At 50.8% G+C, this 24924-nt stretch overlaps 1 protein-coding gene and 1 long non-coding RNA gene across 7 annotated transcripts in view; one reads left to right on the top strand and one right to left on the bottom strand.

The window, feature by feature from the left end:
• Window positions 1-1249: 1249 nt before the first annotated feature.
• CHIT1 (chitinase 1) lies at window positions 1250-17927 on the top strand. 5 transcript variants are annotated; one of them, XM_042975891.1, is made up of 12 exons: window positions 1573-1728; window positions 6832-6897; window positions 7224-7253; window positions 9510-9711; window positions 10307-10363; window positions 11701-11866; window positions 12095-12219; window positions 12843-12966; window positions 14849-15034; window positions 15350-15463; window positions 16803-16929; window positions 17487-17927. In XM_042975891.1, the coding sequence occupies exons 3-12, from the start codon at window positions 7241-7243 to the stop codon at window positions 17720-17722; spliced, it is 1350 nt and encodes a 449-aa protein (XP_042831825.1). In that variant the 5' UTR covers window positions 1573-1728; window positions 6832-6897; window positions 7224-7240; the 3' UTR covers window positions 17723-17927. The 5 variants fall into 5 exon arrangements, with proteins under 5 accessions (XP_042831823.1, XP_042831825.1, XP_042831826.1 ...); XM_042975890.1 differs by lacking the exons at window positions 1573-1728; window positions 6832-6897 and adding exons at window positions 5653-5702; window positions 6022-6130; XM_042975889.1 differs by lacking the exon at window positions 6832-6897 and having other exon boundaries at window positions 1250-1664.
• Window positions 15816-24924, bottom strand: part of LOC102956486 — a 36789-nt gene continuing 27680 nt past the window's right edge. The window contains exon 3 of one of the 2 annotated variants that reach the window (XR_006213841.1): window positions 15816-16114. This is a non-coding gene — a long non-coding RNA (uncharacterized LOC102956486). Of the gene's footprint in view, window positions 16115-22212; window positions 22938-24924 lie in introns of those variants that run through there. The other variant, XR_006213840.1, reaches the window with a different exon arrangement.

The following is a 24924-nucleotide window of genomic DNA, read 5'->3' as shown; positions in this document are numbered from 1 at the left end:
TCCCTGTATTCTTTTTTTTTTTTTAATGTTTATTTATTTATTTTGAGAGAGAGAGAGAGAGGGCAAGAGAGCTCTGCACCATCAGCAAAGAGCCTGATGCGGGGCTTGAACTCACAAACTGTGAGATCATGACCTGAACTGAAATCAGGAGTTGGATGCCCAACCGACGGAGCCACCCAGGATCCCCCCCCCCCGCCCCACTTTATTCCTTTTTAATGGGATATAAAATTCCAGGCTCAAGAGGGAACACCTAAGCCTGTTTTAGGTTTATGTTACATTCTTGAATGTTGCGAGGAGCGTAATGGACATTGTCGTACATCAATAATTATGTGTAGAAATATATAAGGGACGGAAGAAGAGAGGGAGAGAGAGAAAGAAAGAGAAAAGGAAAGAGGAGGAAAGGAGTCTGTGTGGAATGTCAGGCGTCTGAACCCGACAGGTGGGGGGAGAGCCTTGGGGGCTGAGTACGCTGTGTTTCCCATCCTGACCCACTCTGCCCGGACCGCATCCTTCCCTCTCAGTTCTGGTACCCATGGCCTCCCCACCGCCTCAGGCTCAAACCTGTTACTGGTAAGAGAAGCAACTTCCCCTTGGGTTATGGTCCACCAGGATCTGGAAACAAGCTGACGCTTGGACGGACAAGGCCACAGTCTTCATGGCCAGAGTGGACTCTGTGTGCCTTTTGTCCCCAAAGGATGCCCTGACTCCCAGACCTGAGTGTCAGCATGACTCAAGGAACATCAGCCAGCCATCATGAGCTCTACCGTCGCCTGAGACTCAGGCTCATCCGAAGGTGCCTGGATAGGAAAGGGAAGAGCCCAGGAGTCTCCAACTCGGCTCTGCCTCCTCTTGTATCCGGCTTTGGCCAGGTTTGCAAATTCTCTGGCTTCTCCTTCCCCACCTACTCTTGGGAGAGAATGGCTTCTGCTAATATATTAGGGAGATTTGATTTGTCTATTTAGATCATACAAGTATATTTGTATATTTAGGGGAGGTTTGCATGTCTCACATCAAGCAGCTACTTCCTGAGCACTTGACATTGATTGAGTATTGAAGGATACTGAGGAACAACGTCCAAGAATCAGCTCACTCAACAGATATTAACTGAGGCCTCCTGTTGTATGTACCAGCCCCTGGGGCTGTCGGTGCATAGTAGCAGGCAAACAGACACGGTCCCTTCTCTTATTCTGAGTTCAGAGGGGTCTTAGCAGGAGGATCTGATCTAAGTTTCTCAAAGACCGGCCGGGCTGCTGTGGGGAGAATGACGAGCAGGGGGCAAGAGAAGGACGAAGGAAGGGCAGTTATGAGGCTCCCTCAGTGGATGGGGCGAGAGCTAATGGTGGTTGCTGGTGGCGGAGGAGGTGGAAGAGAAGGGAGGACTTCTTGTAGCATCTGGTCACGTGAGGGTGGGGGAAAGCGTCATGTGACTGCAGGAACAGGGTGGACGGTGATGCCTTTTACCGTGATGGGGAAGAACTGGCTGGAATGTGGGAAGGAGCAGTTAACGGACGCATCTGAAGGCTCAGCACAGGCTCAGCCCTGGGAGGCATGGAGAGGCGTGTGGGGAGAGGCCCAGGCAGCTCCAGGGATGTGGTGCCTGTGTGCAGCAAGGGAAGAGGGGCGTCACGCCAGCCACTGTGATCGTGGTCTCCTCATAAGACCTGGTTGGTGCTCTGTCACTTTTAAGCCCTTTCACACACCATCTACTCGATCCACATCGCAAGTAAGGTAGGTAGTGTTATCTCCATTCTGCAGATGAGGAAACTGAGACTTGGCGAGGTTGTCACTAACCCCAACTCGGACAACCGGGATGGATGTGAACCGGAGGAGGCTCTAAAACGTCTGTATAGGAGTCTGCTCTGGGGTGGGCTGGGCTGGGGCTTTATCTTGAAGTTTCATTGTATATCAGTCGCACCAGTCTTACTTGAATTTGTGTTTTTGGGTGGGGGGCACTGGGAGAGGGTGGGAGAAACCAATGGGCATGGAACGAAGGGTATAAAGCCCCTCAGGTCATTGGTTGGGAGATCCACTGAGGCACACCCAGCTCTGTCTTGAGCACACCCAAGCAGGGAGTGCTTTCCTGTTCTGGATGGAAGGAATTGTTCCCAGATCACAGGAGATGGTGTGGACCAGCATGGCTGGGGAGGAGGCAAAGCCTGACTCAGATGGATCCCTGTAAGATTTGAGGGGCCGGGAAGGCTGCCCCAGGAGGGAGGGGGTCAAGGAGCAGAGGGCTGGTGTGCTATCAATTAGAAGATACCAGGACCTTTCAGCTCTAGACATGGGCCACCTGCACTGGGGGGCTGAGACTTTCGTACTTGAGTTAGAAATTGGGGCGCGGGTGTTCTGGGTCGGTGCCCGCGAAAGGTTCAACCTTAGCTTCACAGGACATGGGCCTGCCTTCTCCTCCCCAGGCCCCCACCTCCAGGCAGCAGCTTTGTATTCCTTGATATTTTGCAGTTTTGATCTGCCTATCAGGTCAGACTCGAATGTGCCCTACCTGGCCTGAGACATAATTGTTGAAGTCCAAGATAGTAAAGCAACGCACCCCTCTCCTCTCCTGCCGGCATGTCCAGTGCCCTCCCACCCAGACCCCCTTAGCAGAGATCACCCCACCCTGCTGTCCTCAATCAGTGGTTCTCAACTGATGGGATGCATGCAGGGTTTTTAACCATCTCGCTGTCCCTGCAGTCTGATGGGAGGTTTTGTCTGAGACGATCCGTGAGTGAATATCTGGCCAGAACCATCCTGCCGTTCTCCCTCTGTCTGCAAAACTACTAGTTCTCAAAGCTCTCCTCAAGCACCACCTCCCCCATCTTCTCCCCCACTCGGGCTGGGTTCTGGCCACCACCCCCCCTTTACTCCCAGGGCACCCCTTCATCCTGCCCCTTGTCTTTGCTACTATATACGGTGCAAGTGGTACAACCTTGATTTTTTTCCCATTTCGGTAGACAATTAAGTCATTGACATTGATGAAACATCCTTTTCCTACTCAGTTGAAACATTGCTTTTGTTGAACGTGTTTTCCACGTATGCTCAAATCTACCTCTGTCTGTCTGTCCTGATGCCTGTTCCATGCTTTGATCTCAACGAGTTTATAGTAAGTTTTGAATAGTATGCCCCTGGTCATTGCTATCTTTTTGTTTGAACTCGAGGAGAACTGACATGTTTTATGATATTGCTTCCGTATGTGGGAACATGTTCGGATCTTGTTTATGTCCTGCACTAAGTTTTGTAGATTTTACTATCTAATTTATTGTGATTCAATTTAGTCCTAAGTATTTTATAGTTTTTGACACTCCTGTGGATTCATTTGCCCCTGCTTCTATTTCTAATTGGTTTCTGCTAACGTAGAGAAAAGCTATTAATTTTTGTATATTCACCTTAAATCCAGCAAATTCTATTTTATTCCTGGTCTATTTTTTTTTTTAGAGTCTAGAAAACTGAAGGCTTTTGTAGATATCCAAACATATCTACAACTATTGGCAGTTATATCATAATCATACACACACACACACACACACACACACACATGTATTTTTCCCCTTTTCTTAGTATAAAAGCCAAAATTTTTAAGACAATGCCGAGCAACATGGTGGTACCCTTCATGCTTTTTTTTTTATTACTTATTTTAATGGCAACACCTTTAGCATTTCAAAGTTTATGGTGTTTATGGTTGGTTTTTAGGAAATAGGGCATATATGTGCGCTTGCCAGGGTACCCGACTGAAATCTCTCCCCCACAGGGGTGCCCATGGGAGCTGATGTTGACGAGGTGTTGATTTTAGCATCGAAAAGACAAGTCAGAGCTCCTGACCATCACAAGATTTTTTAGCAGAGCAAATTAGAGGATCTTATTTCATATGTTAGGTTTCTACTTATTTTCCTTTGGAGAAATGGTCTGGGACAAAAATTAAAAGAAAACAATATAATAATAATCAAAAGGAGAAGGAGGAGAAGAAAAGAAAAAGAAAGAGAAGGAGGAGGAGGAGGAGGAGGAGGAGGAGGAGGAAGGGGAGGGGGAAGGAGAGGAGAATCAGCTGCATTAATCAAGGTAGTGATGTTAATGTTGGGCTATTGGGTGTCCTAGAGACCCCAGATGAGTTGGGACAGGTCAGTATTTGGAGCAACTCAGAACCCTGGGCCTCTGCAGTGCAGGGTCCTCTTGGGGACAGGAAGCTGAGTCAGAAAATCTCAAAGCTGACATGTGTACGTGTATGGGGGTGGCAGGCAAGTGAAGGAGGCAACCGGCCTCTCTGGTGAAGCAATCTTTACTCCCACATTCCCCCTCCCCTTCTCGTTCACATCCCCGGAGCTGAGGCACCTCTGTAGATCTCAGGTGACCCTGAGCAGACTCCTTTGCAGGACCCCCATATGAAGGGAACAGAAATGACCAAAACAAGGGGTCGGGGCTGCCACAGAGAAAGCAAGGACACAGGGCCCGGGGGCACTGGGCATGGGGGTCCCACCCTCAGATCTCTGACACACACAGAGACTGGGCAGAACCAGGAATAATAACTACCAACATGTAGCACCTTTACAACAATTCTCTGGGCATTTCGTTTTACAGATGAAGAAACTGGAACTCAGAGAAGTTAAGGAACTTGCTCGACGTTGCACAGATAGTAAATGGCAGAGCTGGGATTCAAATCCAGGCAAACTGACCTCAGAGCCTGTTGCCCCAGAATGTTCGCACTCAGCCATCCAGGCCACTCGATGGACCAAAGATCCATGGTCAAGGACCAAAGATCAGATCATCTAAAAGCTGCCAAGTTTTGCCTGGGACCCTGGAGTTCATGCACACACCAGACTTTGTCTGCAGACAGAATAAGTAACGTGAACATGGTTAGGTCCCAGAGTGGGTTGTATGGTACTCCTCCCCACCCCGCCCCCCCACAAGATATCTCCACCCAGAATCTCAGAATGTGACCTTATTTGGCATAAGGGTCTTTGCAGATGTAACTGAGGTAAGAATCTCAAGATGAGATCATCCTGGATTAAGGTGGGCCCTAAATCCAGTAAAAATTGTCTTATTAAGAGGCAACAGAAAACACTGAGACACAGGGGAAAGACCATGAGACAGAGATTGACTTAATGTCACCACAAGCCAAAGAATACCAGGAGCCTTCGGAGGCTGGAAGGCACAAGGAAAGATTCCTCCTTAGAAACTTCAGAGGACAGATGGCCTTGCCAACACCTTGATTTCAGACTTCTGGCCTCCAGAACTGAGAGAGAATGAGTTTCTGTCATTTTAAGCCCCCCAGTTTGTGGGAATATGTTACAACAGCCGTAGGAAACTAATACAGCTCCCTATGACTTGTAAGAAACAGGGCATTTAAGGGGCACCCGTCTGACTCAGTTGGTGGAGCGTATGACTCATGATCTCCAGGTCATGTGTTCAAGCCCCAGGTTGGGCGTGGAGCTTAGTTAAAAAAAAAAAAAAAAGGCAAAAAACCAAAGGCATTTAAAACTACTACTAAGCTCATCCTTGCTATTTGCCGTTATGTACTTTTCTCAATCGATGGATATAAAATACATCCATTGTGTCCATATGCGTCATGTGGATAGTGATGAAATTTGACTTTTATGAAATATATATTACATTTGCAACCCCATCGTCTTACAGAGAGGGCACGTGGATTCTAGAGGGGGCGGTGAAGAAACAAGCGAGCAGGCTGGTCTGGAGCCCAGCTCCCCTGACTTGTGAGTCATCCCTCTTCCTCCAGAGCCCAGTAAATTATAGATCACTCATAGGTCTTCACCAACTGACTCCAAGGAAATCAGAACCCTCCTTGTCCAGCAGGAGGCTTAGAAACACTTCCTGCTTCCCTCTCTTTGCCTGCCGGTTTGGTCATGTTAAGGGCCCGGTTTACCCACCGCCATTGTTCCAGAAAACCAAGAATTGCTAAAGGCCATTGTGTCAGGTTTGCCCAACCCACGCTGTGTGACCTAGCCCTGCGCGCCCCACCTCAACCCCTCTCGCCCGCCTCTACCACCCCCTGATTTCACCACTCCGGGCTAGGATGGAACGGGGCAGCCTGATAAAAGGAGAGCAGGGTCTAGAGAGTCGGTTGCACAGGCTGGAGACTGGTGCCGAGCCAGCGCCATGGCACGGTCCATGGCCCGGGCAGGTGAGTAGGCCGGCAGGGACAGTGGGCGGGTCCCTGGGGGCTGTAAGGCAGGGAGGTGGCTTCTGCCTCGTGGCGCTGTTTGGGAGGGTACCGAAGCATCAGGAGAACCTCAGAGAGCCATCCTATTCCTTCCTCTGCCTCTATTCTTGTGGGCCCCCTTTGGCTCTTTCAATTCAAGAGCCTTTGTGTTGCAAGGAAAGGCTTTTCTCAACAGGCTGAAATGGACTTTTCCTGTGCCCCCTTGCCCCCTCCGGGTCCTGGAAGCCCAGAGTCGGTGAACACCACTGCGGTGGGTGGTTTTGTCTTTCCCACGTTCTTAGGCTTCTGCTTTTGGTCCTCATGCAAGAGATGCCCCCTGCCAGCAGCTTCCCCAGCCCCGTGCTGGTTGTCTTGCAAGAAAGCAGGCAGCCTGGGGGCCACGACCTTGGGTGCCCTTGCAAGTTCTCTTGCCCTTGCAAGCCCTTACAAGGCTTTATTAGGTGAATGGGAAAATTCAAGGTCATCAGAAAGGTGAAATAAATCTTTTTAAAGGAGTCCTGCCGAGCCTAGGTCTCCAAGCATGTTGGGAACTCAGCTAACCTCCTGCGAGGCGTGGCGGGAAAGCCACAGAATGTGGTAAATACTGGCTGTGAGCAGAGGCACAGAGGCCTCCCTGAGAGATGGGATCTCTGGCCTAACCCTTCCAAATTGGCTCTTTCCAGCCCCAGGACGGCCCCAGGTTTCCTGCCTGCTCGAAAAGGGAAACTTTCTCTCTGAAAACCTCACAAGTTAGTGGTTTTCCTAGATCTTTCTCAATACACACCGTCCTCCACTGGTGCTCTAGGGAGGGACAACCTCAACTCACGGAAACTTCCATCAGCTCTAGGACTAGTCTAGGCCAGGGAGGGGCCCCTGCCGTCTGGCCTGGGGGTGAAGGGATGGACACAGTGCCCTCCTGGGTCCCTTTTGGACAGAGGAAGGTTGATTTGCGGGAAGCCATCCTGGGTCTACCCCCCTCTGACCACCTCTACCCACTGTGTTTCAATAGGCATACAAGGCCCAGAAAAATGCAAATAACTTCGTAACCTCTGCCTTCTCTCCTGTGCTGTTACAGGTTTGATAGTTCTACTGATGATCCAATGGGGTAAGTGTTGCCTTTCCTTTGTCGTTTAAATGTTGATTTTATTTTTGAAAGAGAGAGAGAGAGAGGCAGAGAGAGAGGGAGACGGAGAATCCCACGCCGGCTCCTTGCTGTCGGCACAGAGCCTGACGCGGGGCTCGAACCCACGAACTGTGAGATCGTGACCGGAGCCGAAATCAAAAGCTGGACTCCTAACCGACTAAGACACCCAGGCGCCCCCATAAGGGGTGCCTTTCTTGAGGGTAGCCGTGGATTCCCTCGGCCCCTTCCCTGGGGGAAGGACAATAGTCCTTTGAGGTAGGAATGATGGTCGTTGTCATGGTATGGAGGAGGAAGCTGAATTGCCTGGCTACAGAGCAGCAGAGTTGGGATTTCAAGCCAGGCATGAAAATTCCAGAGACCCTGTTCTTAACCACCGTACTTCATTGCCCCTATAGTACAAAAATCCATGCATAACGTTTTTTTTAACGTTTTATTTTTTTAATTTATTTGAGAGAGAGAGAGAGAGAGAGAGCACAAGCAGGGGAGGGGCAGAGAAAGAGGGAGAGAGAGAATCCCAAGTAGGCTCTCTGTTGTCAGCACAGAGCCAAATGTGAGGCTCGACCTCACAAACCATGAGATCATGACCCGAGCCAAAATCAAGTCAGTGGCCCAACCGAATGAGGCACCCGGGCACCGCAGGATATTTGATATGATACGACAGGATATGATGGAAGAAGAGACTCTGGGCTTCTTCCTAGATGGTCCTACGATGTGTTCCCTGGGTTAACCCTTTGCTTTGGGGAGTTCACCAACCCTCCTCCTGTATCACTACAGGCTGTACTCTCAGCCCCCACTGGCAAGTTCTGGCAAGTTCTACTCCTAAGTGGCCTCTGGCTAGAGCCAGTGATGACCCAAGAACTCCAGCTTCCCCTTCGGGAGCCACCGATCTGCCCAGGGGGGTCCCAGATAGTCCTTCATGTGCTGGGCTCCCACACAGCCTCCTGTGGCCATTTTGCACCTTCTTCCCCTCCCCTGATCTCTCAGTGGCCAAATGGAGGCTGGAGGGGACTGTGGAGAGACCCTGTTGGGACAAAAAGAAGTCCTAGAGTCTAGATACTGGCCATAGATGTCCTCCAGTACAAACTCCCCATTCTGCCAAGTCCTTGGCATAAAATGTTGGCTTGTGCAAACCATACCCTCACAGATGACAAGTTCTAGAAGAGCCTTCAGAGCCCACACAATCATTTTCAGATGGGGACCCTGGGCCAGGGCTGAAGGGGCAATTGGCCCAAAGTACATTTCTGGCAGATACAGGAGTAAAAACCAGCATTCTTGCTTTCTGGTTATCTTGTCAACCTAACATAGCACCGACCTCAGTGGAGGCCCTTGCCGCTAGATCAACCCCCTGGGAACAGACATCCCCACCCACCCACCCAACGAAAGTCTCTAAATTTTCTGAGGACTCCAGAAACAAGCTGCCTTTTCCTAGCTAAAACAAGCTCTTTATTAGGACCTTATCAGCAATATTCATAAACATAGATTCTCTATAAGAGATAACAAGAGGGGCGCCTGGGTGGCTCAGTCGGTTGGGCGTCTGACTTCGGCTCAGGTCATGATCTCACGGTCCGTGAGTTCGAGCCCCGCGTCAGGCTCTGTGCTGACAGCTCAGAGCTTGGAGCCTGTTTCAGATTCTGTGTCTCCCTCTCTCTGACCCTCCCCCGTTCCTGCTCTGTCTCTCTCTCTGTCTCAAAAATAAATAAACATTTTTAAAAAATTTAAAAAAAAAAGAGATAACAAGAAAATGTAAAATATTTAAAGCAAGACTAAACCACAAACTCAGGCTTATAACTGGGGCCTCTTAAGTATTTGCATTTAATTTAAAAAAAAATCTTTTTAATGTTTTTATTTATTTGTGAGACAGAGAGAGACAGAGCATGAGCAGGAGAGGAGCAAAGAGAGAGGGAGACACAGAATCTGAAGCAGGCTCCAGGCTCTGAGCTGTCAGCAGAGAGCCCGATGCGGGGCTCGAACTCACAAACTGCGAGATCACGACCTGAGCTGAAGTCGGACGCTTAACCGACTGAGCCAGCCAGGCGCCCCTGTATTTGCATTTTAATGAACATTCTGAAGTATTCCAAGCAACATGTTGAAAGTCCTGCCTCTCCGCTGTCAGCCGATCAAGTGTCATGTTTAACACCCTCTGGCATTAGGTAGAGGGGGTCAGTCCTCAGCAGACCCTTCTGACCACCATTTCTTTTCTTGGTCCCGAATGGCCAGGCTCTGCTGCAAAGCTGGTCTGCTACTTCACCAACTGGGCCCAGTACAGACAGGGAGCTGCTCGCTTCTTGCCCAAGGATGTGAACCCCAATCTGTGCACCCACCTCATCTACGCCTTTGCGGGCATGACCAATCACCAGCTCAGCTCCATAGAGTGGGATGATGAGGTTTTCTACCAGGAGTTCAACGGCCTGAAGAAGATGTGAGTTGCACTGGACGGGGATGGGGGTTGGTGGAGGCAGGAACCTCTTTCCAGAGCCAAAAACCTTCCCCAGCACTGCAATCTTGCTACAGACCTGCTGTGTGGCTTTGGGCAAGTCACATCACCTCTCTGGGCTTTCCTGTGCTTATACGGGAGGAGTAGGGGTAGATAGGGACTCCTTAAGGGCCCTTCCATTTAGGTCTAGGTGGGATCTGGCTTGGGAAACTGTTTTCTCTGCTGGGAATGTATGCCCTTCTTCCTCCTACAATCTACGCGTTTTTTCAGCTCCCGTGTTATCACCCTCTTGACAAAGCCTCTCTGCGGATACGCCCTGATCTCTCTTCCTGAGTTCTTCATGTGTATGTCTCCCCAGCCAGATAGGAGGCCCCTGAAGACAAGAGCATGCTGTTTCTTTCCCAATCTAGAGCTCCCCTCACCCAGGATCTATGCATAGGGACTTACACCTTCCCCCCCACCCCATCAGTGCCCATCAGGGCACCCATAACCCCTTGCTTTCCCAGTCAGTGAGGTGAGCCTGGGGAACTGGCTGGGCATTAAAACCTGCAAATTCTGGCATTTGTCTTATCTTTCCCAGGAATCCCAAGCTGAAGACACTGCTTTCCATCGGGGGCTGGAACTTTGGCACTCAGAAGTGAGTTGGCCACGGCACCTGTATGGCAGAGCCACTGGGTGGTGACCTGACTCACTGGCAAGAGAGAACCCGGCCAGTGGGTTCTGGGAATCAGGCCAGGTGGAATATAGTCAGGGTGGGGGATCAGGAGGGCGGCCTGGACTCTGGGGGCTGACCTTCCTCCTGGGCTCGTGGTGCCTCATCGGGAGGGCTGTGGAGGGGGCTTAGCTCTGACTGTTACACATCCGGTCTTGCCGGGAGCACAGGAGAGATCCTGGCCTCTTTCCAGGCCTCAGTGTCTTTCTCCATGAAATGGGTACAGGGAGAGTCCCAACTAACCTCAGACAACATACAGTGACGACATTTCCTGAGCTCTGAGACAGGATATCTTGTTTGAGAATTTTTGTTCCACTCCTGGGTGTCAAAGGCAGTCTGTGAGAACGAGCTCGGATGCCAAACTGTGGGCATTTTTGAGGACTAGGACGTTTTTGAGGAATTCGGCAGATGATGGAATGGGACATATGAAACTAGACTTTTCCTAGAAAGTCCACAATATATGGTTCCCAAAGTTCTAAACTACTCTTTCTAAAACTTTTTGGATCATGAGCCCTTTTGAAAACCTGATACAATTTATGACCCACCTTCCCCAATCTTTTATTGGAATGAGGGGATTCTTAGCCTGGGGTTCCCAGGCACATGGACCCCACTTAAGCGCTGCTATTAATTAAATCAGTAAATGAATAGAAAACCAATTAAAGTAGGATCCCTCTATAAATACCTCGAGACACTTATAGGGATCTTGGGAATCAGGAGATGTGGGGAGGGGGTTCCTGGGGCAGCTTGGGATTTTAAGGGGCTCCAGACTAGTCATAGTGATGGCACAAAGCATTTTACAAGTGTGAGTTTGAAGAAAATGACCACATTGACCCACCAGAGAACGAAAGCAGCAGGTTTCCAGGTTACTCAGCTCCTTCTACTTCCCTTTGTGCTCATATTAGAAACTGTTCCCTCCTTTCTAAACCTCTACCCTCGGGTGACAGCCGGCTCTGATTCAGGGGACCACAATTCCCTGAGCAGGGACAAGGCAGTAGGCGTGTGGAGGGAGTTTGGGGAGGCAGAGCTCCTGGCAAGTCACTGAGCCCTGGGGGCCGGACACCCTTCTAGACGGTCCCTTTCCTTAGGCCTGGCTGGTAAGTCAACAGCAAATATCCCAGCAGCATCTGAAGCAGCCCTCCCAGCATCCTCCTGGCCTGAACAGCCAGCCACAAATATCCTGCGTAGTTTCTCGTCTGCCTGTGAGAGAGAGAGTGGCCTCCTGTCAGCAAGACAGGCCCATACTGCCCTTCATCACCTCGCAGATTCACAGATATGGTGGCTACAGCCAACAACCGTCAGACCTTCGTCAACTCAGCCGTTAAGTTTCTGCGCAAATATGATTTTGATGGCCTTGACCTTGACTGGGAGTACCCAGGGAGCCGGGGGAGCCCTCCTTCGGACAAGCAGCGCTTCACAGCCCTGGTGCAGGTATGGTTGGAGGTCACCCAGTTGGCCTGGGGCGGGGGGACCCAGATTGGTGGCCTCACCGGACAGGCCGGTGCTGTTCTGTCCCCAAGGTCTGTTGCTTCGGGTATGTGCAGAGCCCAGACGAGCCCTACGGTCAGTTTTCAGACTCCTGAGAGTGAACATCTGCTTGGGGCCCACAGGGGCCAGCCTGGCCCCTGCCTTTGTATTCACTGTGAGCCACCTCTGCAGGACCTGGCCGCTGCCTTCCAGCGGGAAGCCCAGACGTCAGGGAAGGAACGCCTCCTTCTGAGCGCAGCCGTCCCGGCCGGGAGAAAGAACATAGAGGCTGGATACGAGGTGGACAAAATTGCTCAGTGAGTCTCAGGCCGATGGCATGGAACGTGTGTTCTCTGAGGTGGGAGAGACCGAGGTCGGGCTGAGTCGCCTCAGGACTAGAGCAGATGGTCACCTGCAAGGTACCGTCTGGGGAAAGCCCTACCCCTCCACCAGCAGATCCAGGAAGGATTTGCTCACGCTGTCTGCTTACTCCAGTGTCCTGGAGTCTCTCTTTTGGAATCCTTGCCCTTTTCCTTGGGAACTCGGTCTTAACATCAAGCACCCTGGGAGCGCAAGAGTGAAACCAAGAGGACAAGTCGTCTGGCTCTCTGCACCCCAAGGTGTTGAGCGTTAGAAATGCGGAATCTCCGGCCCTACCCCAGGCCTCCTAAAATTAGAGCCCGCGCTTTAATGGCTTTCCCGGGTGATTCACGTGCACACGAAAGTTTTAACAACACTGAGCTAGATTTCCCTCCCAAACGGTAAGAGTACGAGGGGGGAACTAGGGAGTGCTGTCTAATCCCCTCTCCCAGGACCAGGCGGGAGCCTGCACCGCTGCCTCTTACCTCGAGGGCCCTTCCCAGGCCACACACTGAGGACAGGCGGGAGCAGGGAGGGACTGCTCACTAGCCCGTCACCCCTCTCTCCATGCCTCCTGCAGGAGCCTGGATTTCATCAGCCTTATGGCCTACGACTTCCATGGCTCTTATGAGAAGACCACAGGACATAACAGCCCCCTCTACAAGAGGCAGGGAGAGAGCGGGGCAGCGGCCGAACTCAACGTGGTGAGTGGCTGCAGAGGTGAGGCGGGACCCCCCATCCGCAGGTCCTGTCAGGTGGCCTCTTTTGAGCCTCGAGGCCCTAGTGGAAAAGAAAGGCAGGATAACCAAGCAGGGCACAGAGGAGCCCGGACTTTTCCTTTCTTTGCTTGTTTATTTCCTGTCCTGTGCCAATGCTGAGGGGAAGCCTTACTTCTCTGTAGCCTCCTGGCTGATGTTCGACACAGCAAACCAACTGAATGACATCAAATAATGCAGTGGCTACTTGGGAAGCCGTCTTTGAGCTTGAATGTCCGGCAAAAATGACCTCTTGCTTCCTTCACCTCCTCTACCCCATTTCCTTCAAAACAATGGGTGACCATTCACTCCTTGTCACTGATTCACCTTCAGTGACGAGCCGCCTCCACCCCCTACCCCAGCACGTGGAAAGGGCAGGTTGGGTTTCAGACTGGGGTGAGTGGTGGTTTTCTGCCCAACTTGCCCTCGCCAAGCAGCCTGGAGGGTTTTTATAAGCCCACTCGACACTTTGAAAGTTAAGAACAACCATATTATTTCTTCTTTTAAAACAAACCAAAACAGCCCTAAATTAAAGTGCTTTTTAATTTGGGGGAGCCCACGTCTTGGTGCATCGGCTAGGGTAGAACAATCTAAGCTTCTGTGGCTCTTTCGCAAATAAGGGAGCCATCTCTGAGTGCTTGAGTCAGGAATCCATAATTCACACAGAGCCCAGACCCCTCCACCCCCATCAGGAAAACTGTATGGGTCCTGGGGGAAGCCAGCCCAGCTCGGCAGCTCGACACCCAAAGACATTCAGCTGACAGGTGAGGGCCCCGAAATCCCACCAGCACCCTGTTCCCCCAGCTGTATGCTCTGGATCCACGCAGGGGGAGGGAGGCCTTTCTCTTCTTACAAGGAGACCTTCTACTCTCTATACTGTGTGCCCGGGACTGCCTCCGGCCAGAGGGGGACTTTTCTGAACTTACACAAGGTGCCATAGAGCTGAGCAGGGGGCCTTGACCTCTGCCTTTGAATAAGCTCCCATCTGATCAGAGATAAATCATGTAGACCAACAAAAAGAAATAAATACGAACACACGTAGTGAAAAATGTTCCTGACTTAAGTGCTAAGAGGGTGCAGAGTAACAGGAGGACTTGTACTTGAACAGAGTGGCTTCCTGGGGGAAGTGAGCCTGTAATCCTGGCTTAAGGGAAGAATCTTCATTATTCATTTATTTCACATACGTATGTTGGGTACCTCCTCATGTCACAGGCTGGGGGTGTTACGTGAAGTAATACACGATGGGGTCGGTCCCGTTCAGAGGCAAATGAGGCAGCCGTGTACTCATTTGTTCTTTCTATTTGAGCATCTAAGGGTCAGGCATTGTTCGAGGCACGAGGGATACAGAGATAAATAAAACGGACCCCATTCCCTGCTCTCGTACTCTGGGTGAGACCTAGAACAACAATAATGCGTATGATGAGCATGATCTCAGCTTTCCTTTACTGCACTATGCTGGGCCTTCCACATGCATTACATCTTTTAGTTCTTGCCATTTCTATCCATTAGTTCTTGCCATTTCCATTTTACACACAGGAAGCCCGAGGCTCAGCAAGGTTAAGTTGTTGAGTAAGGAAGGGATCTCGGGCGCTTTGCTCACTGAGGTATCCCAAGCATAGAGCCTGGCCACAATGGGCCATCAATAAATATTTGCCCCGTGAATGGTTGTCTGACTCCAATGGTTGTCTGGGGTCGAGGGTCTAAGACAAGACCTAAAGAAGACAGGACGGTGTTGGAACACTAAAGCCCATCGGAAGCCCGCAGCCTTAGATGACCAGAACCAGGCCGAAGGCAAAGTAAATTAACCCTGCCCCTCCTTCTCCATCACCAGGACTTTGCCGTGCAACTCTGGGTGCAGAAGGGGACCCCTGCCAACAAACTGATCCTTGGCATGCCTGCCTATGGACGATCCTTCACCATGGCCTCCCCATCAAACACTGGAGTGGGGGCCCCAGCCACGGGGCCTGGAACCCCTGGCCCCTTCACCAAAGAGGGAGGGCTGCTGGCTTACTATGAGGTGGGAAAACCCCACGGGGCCCCGAGTATGGGCTGGGGTGGGGGGTGCTCCTACTCCCATAGTTTCTGAGTGAGGATGCCAAGAGCAGCCTCTTGGCCAAGTGAAGCCCAACCGCTTTATGCCATCTTGGATTATCCTTAAACCCCAGTGTCTCATTGAATCCAGGGTTCTAGGTCACTCAATCTAGAACCTCCTATGTTCTCCAGACTTCCTCAGATAGGAATTTTCCAATCTCTAGTCTCCTCTGGGCAAAGAGGCACAGATGTCTGTGGTGCCCCCTGCCTCTGCCCCAGCTCTGCCCTCTGCTCCTAACAGGTCTGCTCCTGGAAGGGGGCCACTAAGCCCAGAATCATGGACCAGAAGGTGCCCTATGCCTTCAAGGGCAACCAGTGGGTGGGCTTTGATGATGTGGAGAGCTTCAAAACCAAGGTGAGGCCCAGCCCTGCTGGGAGGGGGGTGGTCCTGGATGGGTCCAGGTCAATAACATTGAATGATAGCATCCAGACCCTCTCCAAAGAGGAATCTCCTCTGAAACATTTCACAAGTCTTCGTGTGATAGCATTTTGTATTTTTACCAACTATTGATTAAGAAAAGGCATGATCACAAAAAAATTGCCCTATGTTAAGTACCACTCTTGAAAGAATTTTTATTTTATTACATATATATATATATGTTTGCATTTAATAAAATACAAATTCTACAGACATATGAAGAGGAGAAATACATACAGTGAGATATATCATTTTATTCAGCTCAATGACAACATTTGTGCATGCTCAGATTACAGACCTTTTGATTTACTTATATGACTCCCCACTCCTGCCCAGTATCAGCGACTCAAAACAAGCGTATTTGTGTGTTTCCATGCCTCTCTCCCCCATGAGATCACGAACTCCTGCAGAGGCACCTGCTCTGGTTTGTCTATCCGGACATCTCACGTCAGCTGTGATGCAGGGCAGACAGTGGCCGGTCCCTCTAGAGGTGTAGACAAAGCGCTCTGGGAGAATTGCGAAGGGAGTGTGATCCTGGCGGCAGGGAGATGGGAGAAGGGATCACGGTGGAAGGGTCTTCGAGAAGGTCTGAAAACAGAAGGGCGAGGAAACTGAGAAGCAAAGACATGTGGGGAGGAGAGGCCAGGCTGGACTCCGAAAACAAGCTGTCGGCCCTCACCGCTGGAGGGGAAGTAGCCAGAATGGGAGACTGGGGCCAGCAAGGGCTCCAGACCAGCCCTACTCTCCAACTCCCCGCATGGCGTGTTAGGCTTAGGGGACGGGGAAACCCACTTGCGGGAACACACAGCCATTCACTGGGGAAACCTCAGGGATCTGGTGGAGGAAAGAAGGCCCTCGGGGAGGACAAAGACTTAAAGACAGGAAATTGTTCAGATCTCTGGGGAAGCTTTGTCATCCCTAGGGGAACTGGACTCATCACAGCCCGCAGGCCGTGCCCCCAAATACAGCAGCCCAGCACAGAAAAGACGGAGTTGTCAAAGCTTGCAACCTAGGGAATTTCACACGCCCATCCACTCCCCAAACCCCCTCCCTCACCCTCACCCAGGCCATGCTCCTGTTGAGACGGGCGGATTCCAGAGGGATCAGGACTCAGTCGCTTAGGCTTCCCGCCCCGGGCTGTGTCCAGAAGCCTTGACCACTCACGACCTGGGGGTGCTGGAAAAAGAGCCCTATCTAGATGAGGAAGCGGGTTCTGGGACAGGCCGGGCCGGGTTCCCCCGGGTCCCTCCACCTGCGCCTTGCTCCTTGTGCACAGGCCAGCTACCTGAAGCAGAAGGGACTGGGTGGCGCCATGGTGTGGGCGCTGGACATGGACGACTTCGCTGGCTTCTTCTGTAACCAGGGCCCATATCCCCTCATCAAGGCACTGCAGCTGGAGCTGAGTGAGTAAGGGGCCAGGGACCAGAGGCGGAACTCGCGGGTAGAGTAGGAACACCCCCTCCCTGAACTACAGGTCCTGGCTCCTTCTGGGGAAATACGCTTATTCCAATCCTGTGATTTCCCAAATTTCATGCACCCCCAGGGGCCAAGGAAACTTTGGAAGCCATTCTCTTTTCAGGCCCTTCTTCCCCTTTCTGACGGCAGCAACGCCTGTCCAGGGCTTGCCTCTGGCGGCCCTCAGCCAGGGAGCTGCAGCTTTGCTCCTCTCTTTTCGAAGAGAGAGCCTGCGCTCACCTGCAGCGCAAGACCCCCGGAGGCCCTCGCCAGTGTGTGGCTGGTCTTTGCAGATGATAGATGGCCACTGGCACCCCCGTGTTTTCTGTTGAGCTGCGCTGCAGCCTAAGTGTGGCTGTGGGGCACCTGGCTGTGCTCTGCCTTTGGGTGGGGGCAGTGGTGAGGTATTGAGCCACGGCCTGCCTGTGGTGGTTGCCCGTGTGCTTGGCCTGTAGGTTTGGGATCTCTTGGGGGAGGCCTGGCTGAATGTTCGCTGTCTCCCCAGGTCTTCCTTTAGGCCCGCCAGGACCTGAAGTCCCCGCACCAGACCAGCCTTCTGAACCTGAGCGTGTCCCCAGCCTCGAACAAGACACCTTCTGCCGGGGCAAAGCTGACGGGCTCTACCCCAACCCTGGGGACCGGTCCAGCTACTATAGCTGTGCAGGGGGGCGGCTATTCCAGCAAAGCTGCCCAGCGAGCCTGGTGTTCAGCTCCTCCTGCAAATGCTGCGCTTGGGGTTGAGTGCCCAGGGCCCCTGCAGCCCCAGCCACCGGGCCAGGCGCTGGGGTCACTCCACAGTCTGCCTCTGCAGCTCTCCCTGGGGGCTCCAATCCTAGAGACCTCCCTGTGGCTTTTCTGTATCCAAGCTTTCTGCTCTCAGCCTTGAGTTCCTTTTCCTATGGTCCTTCTGGACCTTTTACTCGCAAAATAAATCTATGGTTTGCTCCCCACGGTCCCCGGGTGTGGTGACTTACAGAACCTCTCTAAGCACACTGTCAGTTCAAAACTGGGAAGGTGGGGAAGCCAAGAGGCAAGGGTGGCCTGAGGCATGCATAGGTCTGAGCCAGGCGGGAAGGCAGGCCCTTCGGGGTGCCCACATTCCAGTGGGCAGCTCTCAAGGCACTGGTGACCTGGCTGGAGAGCGTTTCCTGCTGGCCTCCACTCGGGTGTTATTCCCAAGATTCACACTAGATGGCAGCAGAAAAGAGCTTTTCCTTGCCTTAGGGCTCTGCAATGGCCACCCAGCATTAAAATAAGAATCCAGGGGCGCCTGGGTGGCTTGGTCGGTTAAGCGTCCGACTTCGGCTCAGGTCATGATCTCGCGGTCTGTGGGTTCGAGCCCCGCGTCGGGCTCTGTGCTGACAGCTCAGAGCCTGGAGCCTGTTTCAGATTCTGTGTCTCCCTCTCTCTCTGACCCTCCCCCGTTCATGCTCTGTCTCTCTCTGTCTCAAAAATAAAAACAAAAAATTAAAAAAATAAATAAATAAATAAATAAATAAAATAAGAATCCAAACCCCAGGTAGGTATTCAGGGCTCCCTTTGAGATAAATCCTGTTTTAGGCCTTCTATCACCTACTGCTCCTATATGCCAGACAAAGGAGGGACAATTATTATCCTCATTTTACAGGTATTTAAACAGAAGGCTAACTAACCCAGTTGCGAGTCCAGAACTGAGTCCTAAATGGGCCACGTTGCACACACGGTATCCCGGATAACCGAGCAATGCAAATGGTCCCCGCAGCTTTGGGGTGAAGCCTGGTCGTTCCATTGGAAGGAAATCTGCACGTAACCTAATGGTCCATCTTGCCATGCACTCGCCCAAGCTGGGTTTTGGGGTGGGACTCAAGCAGGCAGCAGGAGATGGGGACATGTAGGAGAGAGGAGGTGACCTGGCCCTTCACCCTAGTACAGCCGGTACCAGATCCCCATAAAAATGACCTCCCCGCTTCTACGCCCCGCCTGTCCTTGGGCCTTTACAAATCTGTTCTTCTTCGGCCCCGAGCACAGGTCTGCTCACCACACATGCCCTTCCTTTGAGGTCTCAACTCGAAGGGGACGCGCCACATCCAGGCCTGACAAGAGCCTCCTAACTGCTCAGAATGGCGTCCAGGGTGGCGGTTTCCTTTTGGGGGGTGCAGAGCTGGCTTCTGGCTCTGTCACCTGCTAGCGGTGTGACTTGAGGCCAAGAAACAGAACCTCATCACCTCATCTGTTGGGTGGAGTTAAGCCTCGGCATCATGATCAGCACTCACTCTTCCCTCCCTCTTCCCATCTCTGTCCTTTCTTTACCTTCTGCGGGCTGGGTAAGTCAAGAATCTAGCAGAGAGTCTCCTTGTAGCAGAATTTATGGGTCCCCAAACAGCCCAAGTCCCCCTACATCGTCACTGTGACATTGGTGCTACCTTCATGTTGAGGACAGTTTTAAGCAGGGCTTCTCTCTGATCTTCTCCAAACCCAGGGTCCCTGTGTCGGCTCAGGCCAGTGCCACTTGTCACCCTGCCTCCTGCCCCTCCCTTGTCCAGGCCAACCTCCATCTAGCCCCCAGCTCAACGTTTCGAAATTTTGGATCAAATCCTAACACTTCCCTTACTTAAGAGCTGCCAACAGCTTCTGGCGAACAGAGAGTCAAGTCTCCATCATCAGCATAGAGTCAAAGCCCTGCATTAGGCCCCAGCCTCATCCCTTGGTCTCATTTCCTTTCATCCCACCCCAGTTTGGTGGCCGGGTCCCCAGACCACCTTGCTCAGCCATGCTGGCTTCTCATGAGAAACCTCCCATAGTCTGTCATCACCCCTGTGAGGTTTGAGCCCCAGCCCCAAAGCAAATACTACTTTTAAACTAAACTTTCTCCCTTGACCTATCAGACCGCCCCACCAGCCCCACACAATCCACTTGTAGACTAGGGGACGCACCCCTGTACAGAGCCGGCCTTTCGAGTCAGGTGCAAATGCTGCTTGAGTTGTTGGGGGGATCAGCTTTGAGTAATAGCGTTTGAAAAGGATTTTTGTGTCACTCATGTCTTGGTGGCTTAACCCACGAATGTCTGGCCGCTCTCCCTAACAGCGATGACCACTCTCAGCCCCAAGAAGGACAGGTCCCTCCGACCTTCTCTCTGAGGACGTTCATAGCGTTCACCACCATGTCTAACACACCTGCCGGAACCCAGGCAAACAGTTAAGCCCCATCCCTTCTCCCAACTGGGACCAAGCTCTCCTGGTACACCTCCACAGGTATCCACTTCCAAATGTACCACACCCTACGTGAGCAGTGAAACTCTATTGTTTTTATTGTGGTTTAATTTTGAAATCTAGCATATAGACCAAAGAGTGTTTCAAATATGTATGCTCGGTATCTCCCATGAGTCTGTCACCCAGGTAAGGAAACAGAACATTACCAGTACCTTCAAAACTACTGATGCGCTTCTCCCTAATCCTACACCCTTCTATCTCGATTTCGATTATTCATTCCCTCGTCTTCTTATAGCTTTATCAACTGTGCGTCTATTCCTAGACTAGAAGTTGTTTATTCTAGACTATTTTGAACCTTATAGAAATAGAAACGTACTGTGTGGTGCTTTCTCTGGCTCACTTCTTATCTTCACTTAGCCAGAGCTCACCCTATTCACTGCTGCATAATTTTCTACCACATGCCATGCCACAATCTCTTCTTTCTGCTATCAGGACACGCGGGTGTTGTTTCCAGTTTGGGGCTAACGTGGACCACATTGCTACAAACACTTTTGAGCCTGTCTATTGGTACCCATGTGTACAATTTGGGACACATGCGAGTTCAACTTTCCTAGGTGTGGGCAGAGGTTTTCCCAAAGTGGACATACAGCTACTCCCTACCATTGCACCTAGTGAACCCCTTCCTCACCATTCCTACGCCCTACTTTATGCTGATCTGTGAGGTGTAAAAATGGCATCTCACTCGAGTTTAAACTCGCATTGCCTTAATTACTTACATTTCAGCATCTTCTTACGTCTACAAGCTATTTGTGTTTGTTCTTTTGTGAATAATCTGTTGTGTCGCTTGCCCATGTTTCTATTGTGTTGTCGCTTTCTTATTGAAATGTAACAGTTCTTTACATATTCTGAACACAGATCTTTGATGTAGGTTTGACCATATCTTCTCCCAGTTTGAGGTGTGGCTTTTCATTTTTTGAGTATTGTTTAATGTAGTTACCTTTGCCAGTCCTATCCCTTATGGTTTGTGCTTCCTGCATTTTGTTTAAGAAGTCTTCTTCTAGGGGCGTCTGGCTGGCTCAGACAGCAAAGCATGTGACTCTTGATCATAGGGTTGTGAGTTCAAGCCCCACTCTGGTTGCAGAGATTACTTAAATTTAAAAAACAAAACAAAACAAAACAGGGCACCTGGGTGGCTTAGTCGTTGGTTAAGTGTCTGAATCTGAATCTTGATTTTTCAGCTCAGGTCATGATCCTCTGATTCGTGGGATCAAATCCCACATCAGGCTCTACACTGACAGCACAGAGCCTGCTTGGGATTCTCTCTCTCCACCTGTCCCTGCCCCCCTTGTGCCCCCCCCCCAAATAAATAAGTAAACTTAAAAAAAAGAAAGAAAGAAATCTCACGATTCATCGGTTCCAACCCCACCTCAGGCTCTATGCTGACAGTGCAGAGCCTGCTTAGGATTCTCTCTCTGCCCCTCCTCCACTTGTACTGTCTCTGTCTCTCTCAAAATAAATAAACTTTAAAAAATAAATTAAATTAAATTTTCTGGCTAATTGTTGCTAGCCTATAATAACATCACTGACATTTGGAAACTGATGCTGTGTCCAGGAAACTTTTCAAACCCTCTTACTAACTTTAATGATCATTCTGCAGAGTGTTCTATATAGACAATCGTATTATCTACACGAATAAGTTTTGTTTCTTCCATTCCAAGCCTTATGCCTTTGTTTATTTTTCTAGTTGACTGTGCTAGCTGAGGCCTCCAATACAGTGGTGAATAAAAGCAGTGATAATGGGCATCTTACCTTGTTCCTGGCCTGAAAGGGGATGTTTGCAACATCTCACCGAAAAGTATGCGATTTATCGTAGGTTTTTCACAAACGTCTTCTATGAGACTAAGGAAGTTTGCTTCTACTCTTGGTTTCCTGAGAGTTTCCATAAGAAGGGCTGTGAATTTTTTCAGGAAGATTTTATTTTCAATAGATTTTTGCTTTTATTCTGTTCATAAAGCAAATTACATTCATCAGTTTTCCCCCTGTTACATTCATCTTGCATTCCTAGGAGTAATCCAACATGGCCCTGATGGGTTATCTTTCCCGTGCATCTCCAGATCTGGCCAATACTGTGTTTCACATTTTTGTGTTTATATATTAATAGCAAGATGGGCCTTCGTGTTTTCTTTCTCACACGCTAGGATGCCCTTGCCATCACCGCTACCGGCCAGGTTAATAATAAACCGACTTAGGGTATCAATGTTTTGCTGGCCTCATTAAACGAGTTGGGGAGCTTCCCTCTTTCCACTCTCTGGATGAGTTGTGTCCCAGGACTTCTCTGTTCCTTGAATGGTAGCTGTCACCAGGAAAGCCATCTCAGCTCCATGCTTTCTTGAGGCTCATTTGTAAGTGCTGATTCGATGTCCTATAGTGGTCGCAGAACCGTCGCATTTCTGATTTTGTCTTGAGCAGGCCGAGAGCTGAACTCACTAAGGGTCGAGGGGCCTGCAGTCCCCTGGTTAAAAAGCCCTAATCTGAGATAAAGTCAGGGAGGTTGCTGGTTGTCTCTCCCTCCATCTGTCCCTCCCAAGTGGCCCTTGACGGGGAGCAGCTAGAGGCCGCCCGGGCACCCCCTTGCCAGGTCACGCACCTGCTCCAAGGCCAGGCCCTGGTCCAGTGCGGAATTACCACCGTGGAGCACTCCTTATGCTCATCCCACTGTCTGCTGTCGTGTTCAGAGCTTGGTGCAAAGAGAAAACAGCCAGATTCTTCTTCATTAATTTAGCGATTTGGGCAAAAAAAAAAAAAAAAATGTGTTTAAAAACTTGTCGCAGGGAGAGAAAGATGGCTTCCAAAGGCCCACTGTTGAATTCCTTTTGGGCGTTACCATTCTATTTAGCATGGGAGTGGGGAGAAGGGAACAGACATTCCTGCCAAGCCCCTGCCCCTCGGCCCCTACCATATGGCATGTGAGATCTGGCCCCGGCACCACCCGCTCCCTCCTCAGTGTGCCCTTGCCATTCCAGCTGTTGCCCAGGCCAGTGATAAACTGATGAGACCAGGCAACCAGGAGGCCAGGCTTAGCTAAGGACACCCTCCCAGTCCTCCCACCCCCTTGGGCCCTTCATTCCAAGAAGGGACACTGAAGGGGCCACCTGAGAACGGGAGGCATCAAAGGAAAATGGCAGGAGGACCCAGTGCCTATAACTTCTGCCATCACTACAACTTGCCCTTGACCTTCTGGAGCAGAGCCTCTAAGGCACCAAGGAGCCAGACCCCTCCAAATCAGACCAGCCCCACGGGCTGGGGGGTCTTGTTTTCCCTAAGCACCTTCCTGGCATCTAATTTGAGATCCTTGATCACTTCTCGGCCTTTTGGGCAAGATCAAGTGTAATTTGAGATCCTTGAGCTGTAGTGATAGTTCATGTGACCTTATTTCGGCCTCTGTGAGGATGAAAATCTCTACCTTATTCATTTTTAAAGTTAACTCTCTGTTTGTCCCACGTGGCTTCTCTGTGTCCATGGATAAGTCTTGGGCCACCTTCCAGTGCACAACCCAGGGCTCCCCTCAGCCCTGCCCCACTGAAAGGCAGACCTTGAGCATAAGGGGCTCAGACTCTGGAACATGAGCCAGGGCAGGACTTGAAGCTAGACATCTGGGATCCCTAAAGTCAGAGTACAGAGAGACTGTCCCTCTACCATGTTCCTACCGCCATCACCCAGACTCAAAGATGACTTGGTATGGAGGAAAGTACACTAGGCCTTTATCTCTGCCTCTCTGTGTGAGAGAGGACTTGGGCAAGTCACTTAGCTTGGGTCCTCAGTGTCCCACCGAACAGTGGGCAGTTGGACTAGATGACCTACCAGCCACAGCGAGCCACCACCAGCTACTGGATTGTCCCTTCCCAGAAAGTAGAAAAACAAGGGAGAGCTAGAGCCTCCATTTGGCTTACGTATTGGCCCCTCACCTTATTCTCCCAACCACAAGGCCCCTTTCAGTACAAGCCTTGAACAGCATGTGGGGGTCTCTCTCTGTGGCTCCCTCTTCCACCTGACGCACGCACACACACACACACACACACACACACACACACTCACACCCACGAAACCTGTCCTTTCCTGACCTTTGTTTACAGGCAGCCGCAAGAATGGGAAAAGGACATCTCACATTACCCTTTATGCCAGATCCTGTCTTTGCACATCTCCCCTGCAGACCCCAGCCAGGCTGCCCTTGCCCTCCCTTCTGCCCTGTTCCACATTTGCAGGGAAGCCACAGATCTGAAGCCAGCCAGTGGCTGAACATGATGTCCAGGCTATGTTCCAGAGCATCCCTGGAGTGACTCAGGGGTTACTGGCCTGTGGAGGGCGTCCAGATCTCCACTCTTCAGCCAGTGGAGAGACCTTCTCCTGGCGCACCAGTCCCCGAATGCCTTGAGACAATCTCTTTCTAATCCTTTAATCCAGTGGTAGGAGCCATTTTCTATTAAGAGACAGTGATCTCAGTGGAAAAAAATAATCATCCGAGGGCCATAGGATCACAGAAAATTACTTAATTTAGGTGCGGAGGCTGCTGCTAGTTTTCCATTAACAGGGACGTAACAGCATTCAACACACCTGACTTTTTTTTTTTTTTTAATTTACATCCAAGTTAGTGTATAGTGCAATAATGATTTCAGGAGTAGATTCCTTAATGCCCCTGACCCATTGGGCCCATCCCCCCTCCCACACCCCCTCCAGTAACCCTCTGTTTGTTCTCCA

Source organism: Panthera tigris, chromosome F3, assembly GCF_018350195.1.
Source record: "Panthera tigris isolate Pti1 chromosome F3, P.tigris_Pti1_mat1.1, whole genome shotgun sequence".
Taxonomy (NCBI): domain Eukaryota; kingdom Metazoa; phylum Chordata; class Mammalia; order Carnivora; family Felidae; genus Panthera; species Panthera tigris.
The sequence above is the reverse complement of the archived record's forward strand: the minus strand, read 5'-3'. Positions and strand labels throughout refer to the sequence as shown.

Bases quoted from the DNA above. Each gene is read 5' to 3' on its own strand.
- CHIT1 (XM_042975889.1), top strand. From the start codon at position 1,262: ATGACGAGCAGGGGGCAAGAGAAGGACGAAGGAAGGGCAGTTATGAGG. The intron at 1,665-7,223 runs GTTGGTGCTCTG...GTGCTGTTACAG, and splicing joins TGGTCTCCTCATAAGACCTG to GTTTGATAGTTCTACTGATG. The intron at 16,930-17,486 runs GTGAGTAAGGGG...CTGTCTCCCCAG, and splicing joins GGCACTGCAGCTGGAGCTGA to GTCTTCCTTTAGGCCCGCCA.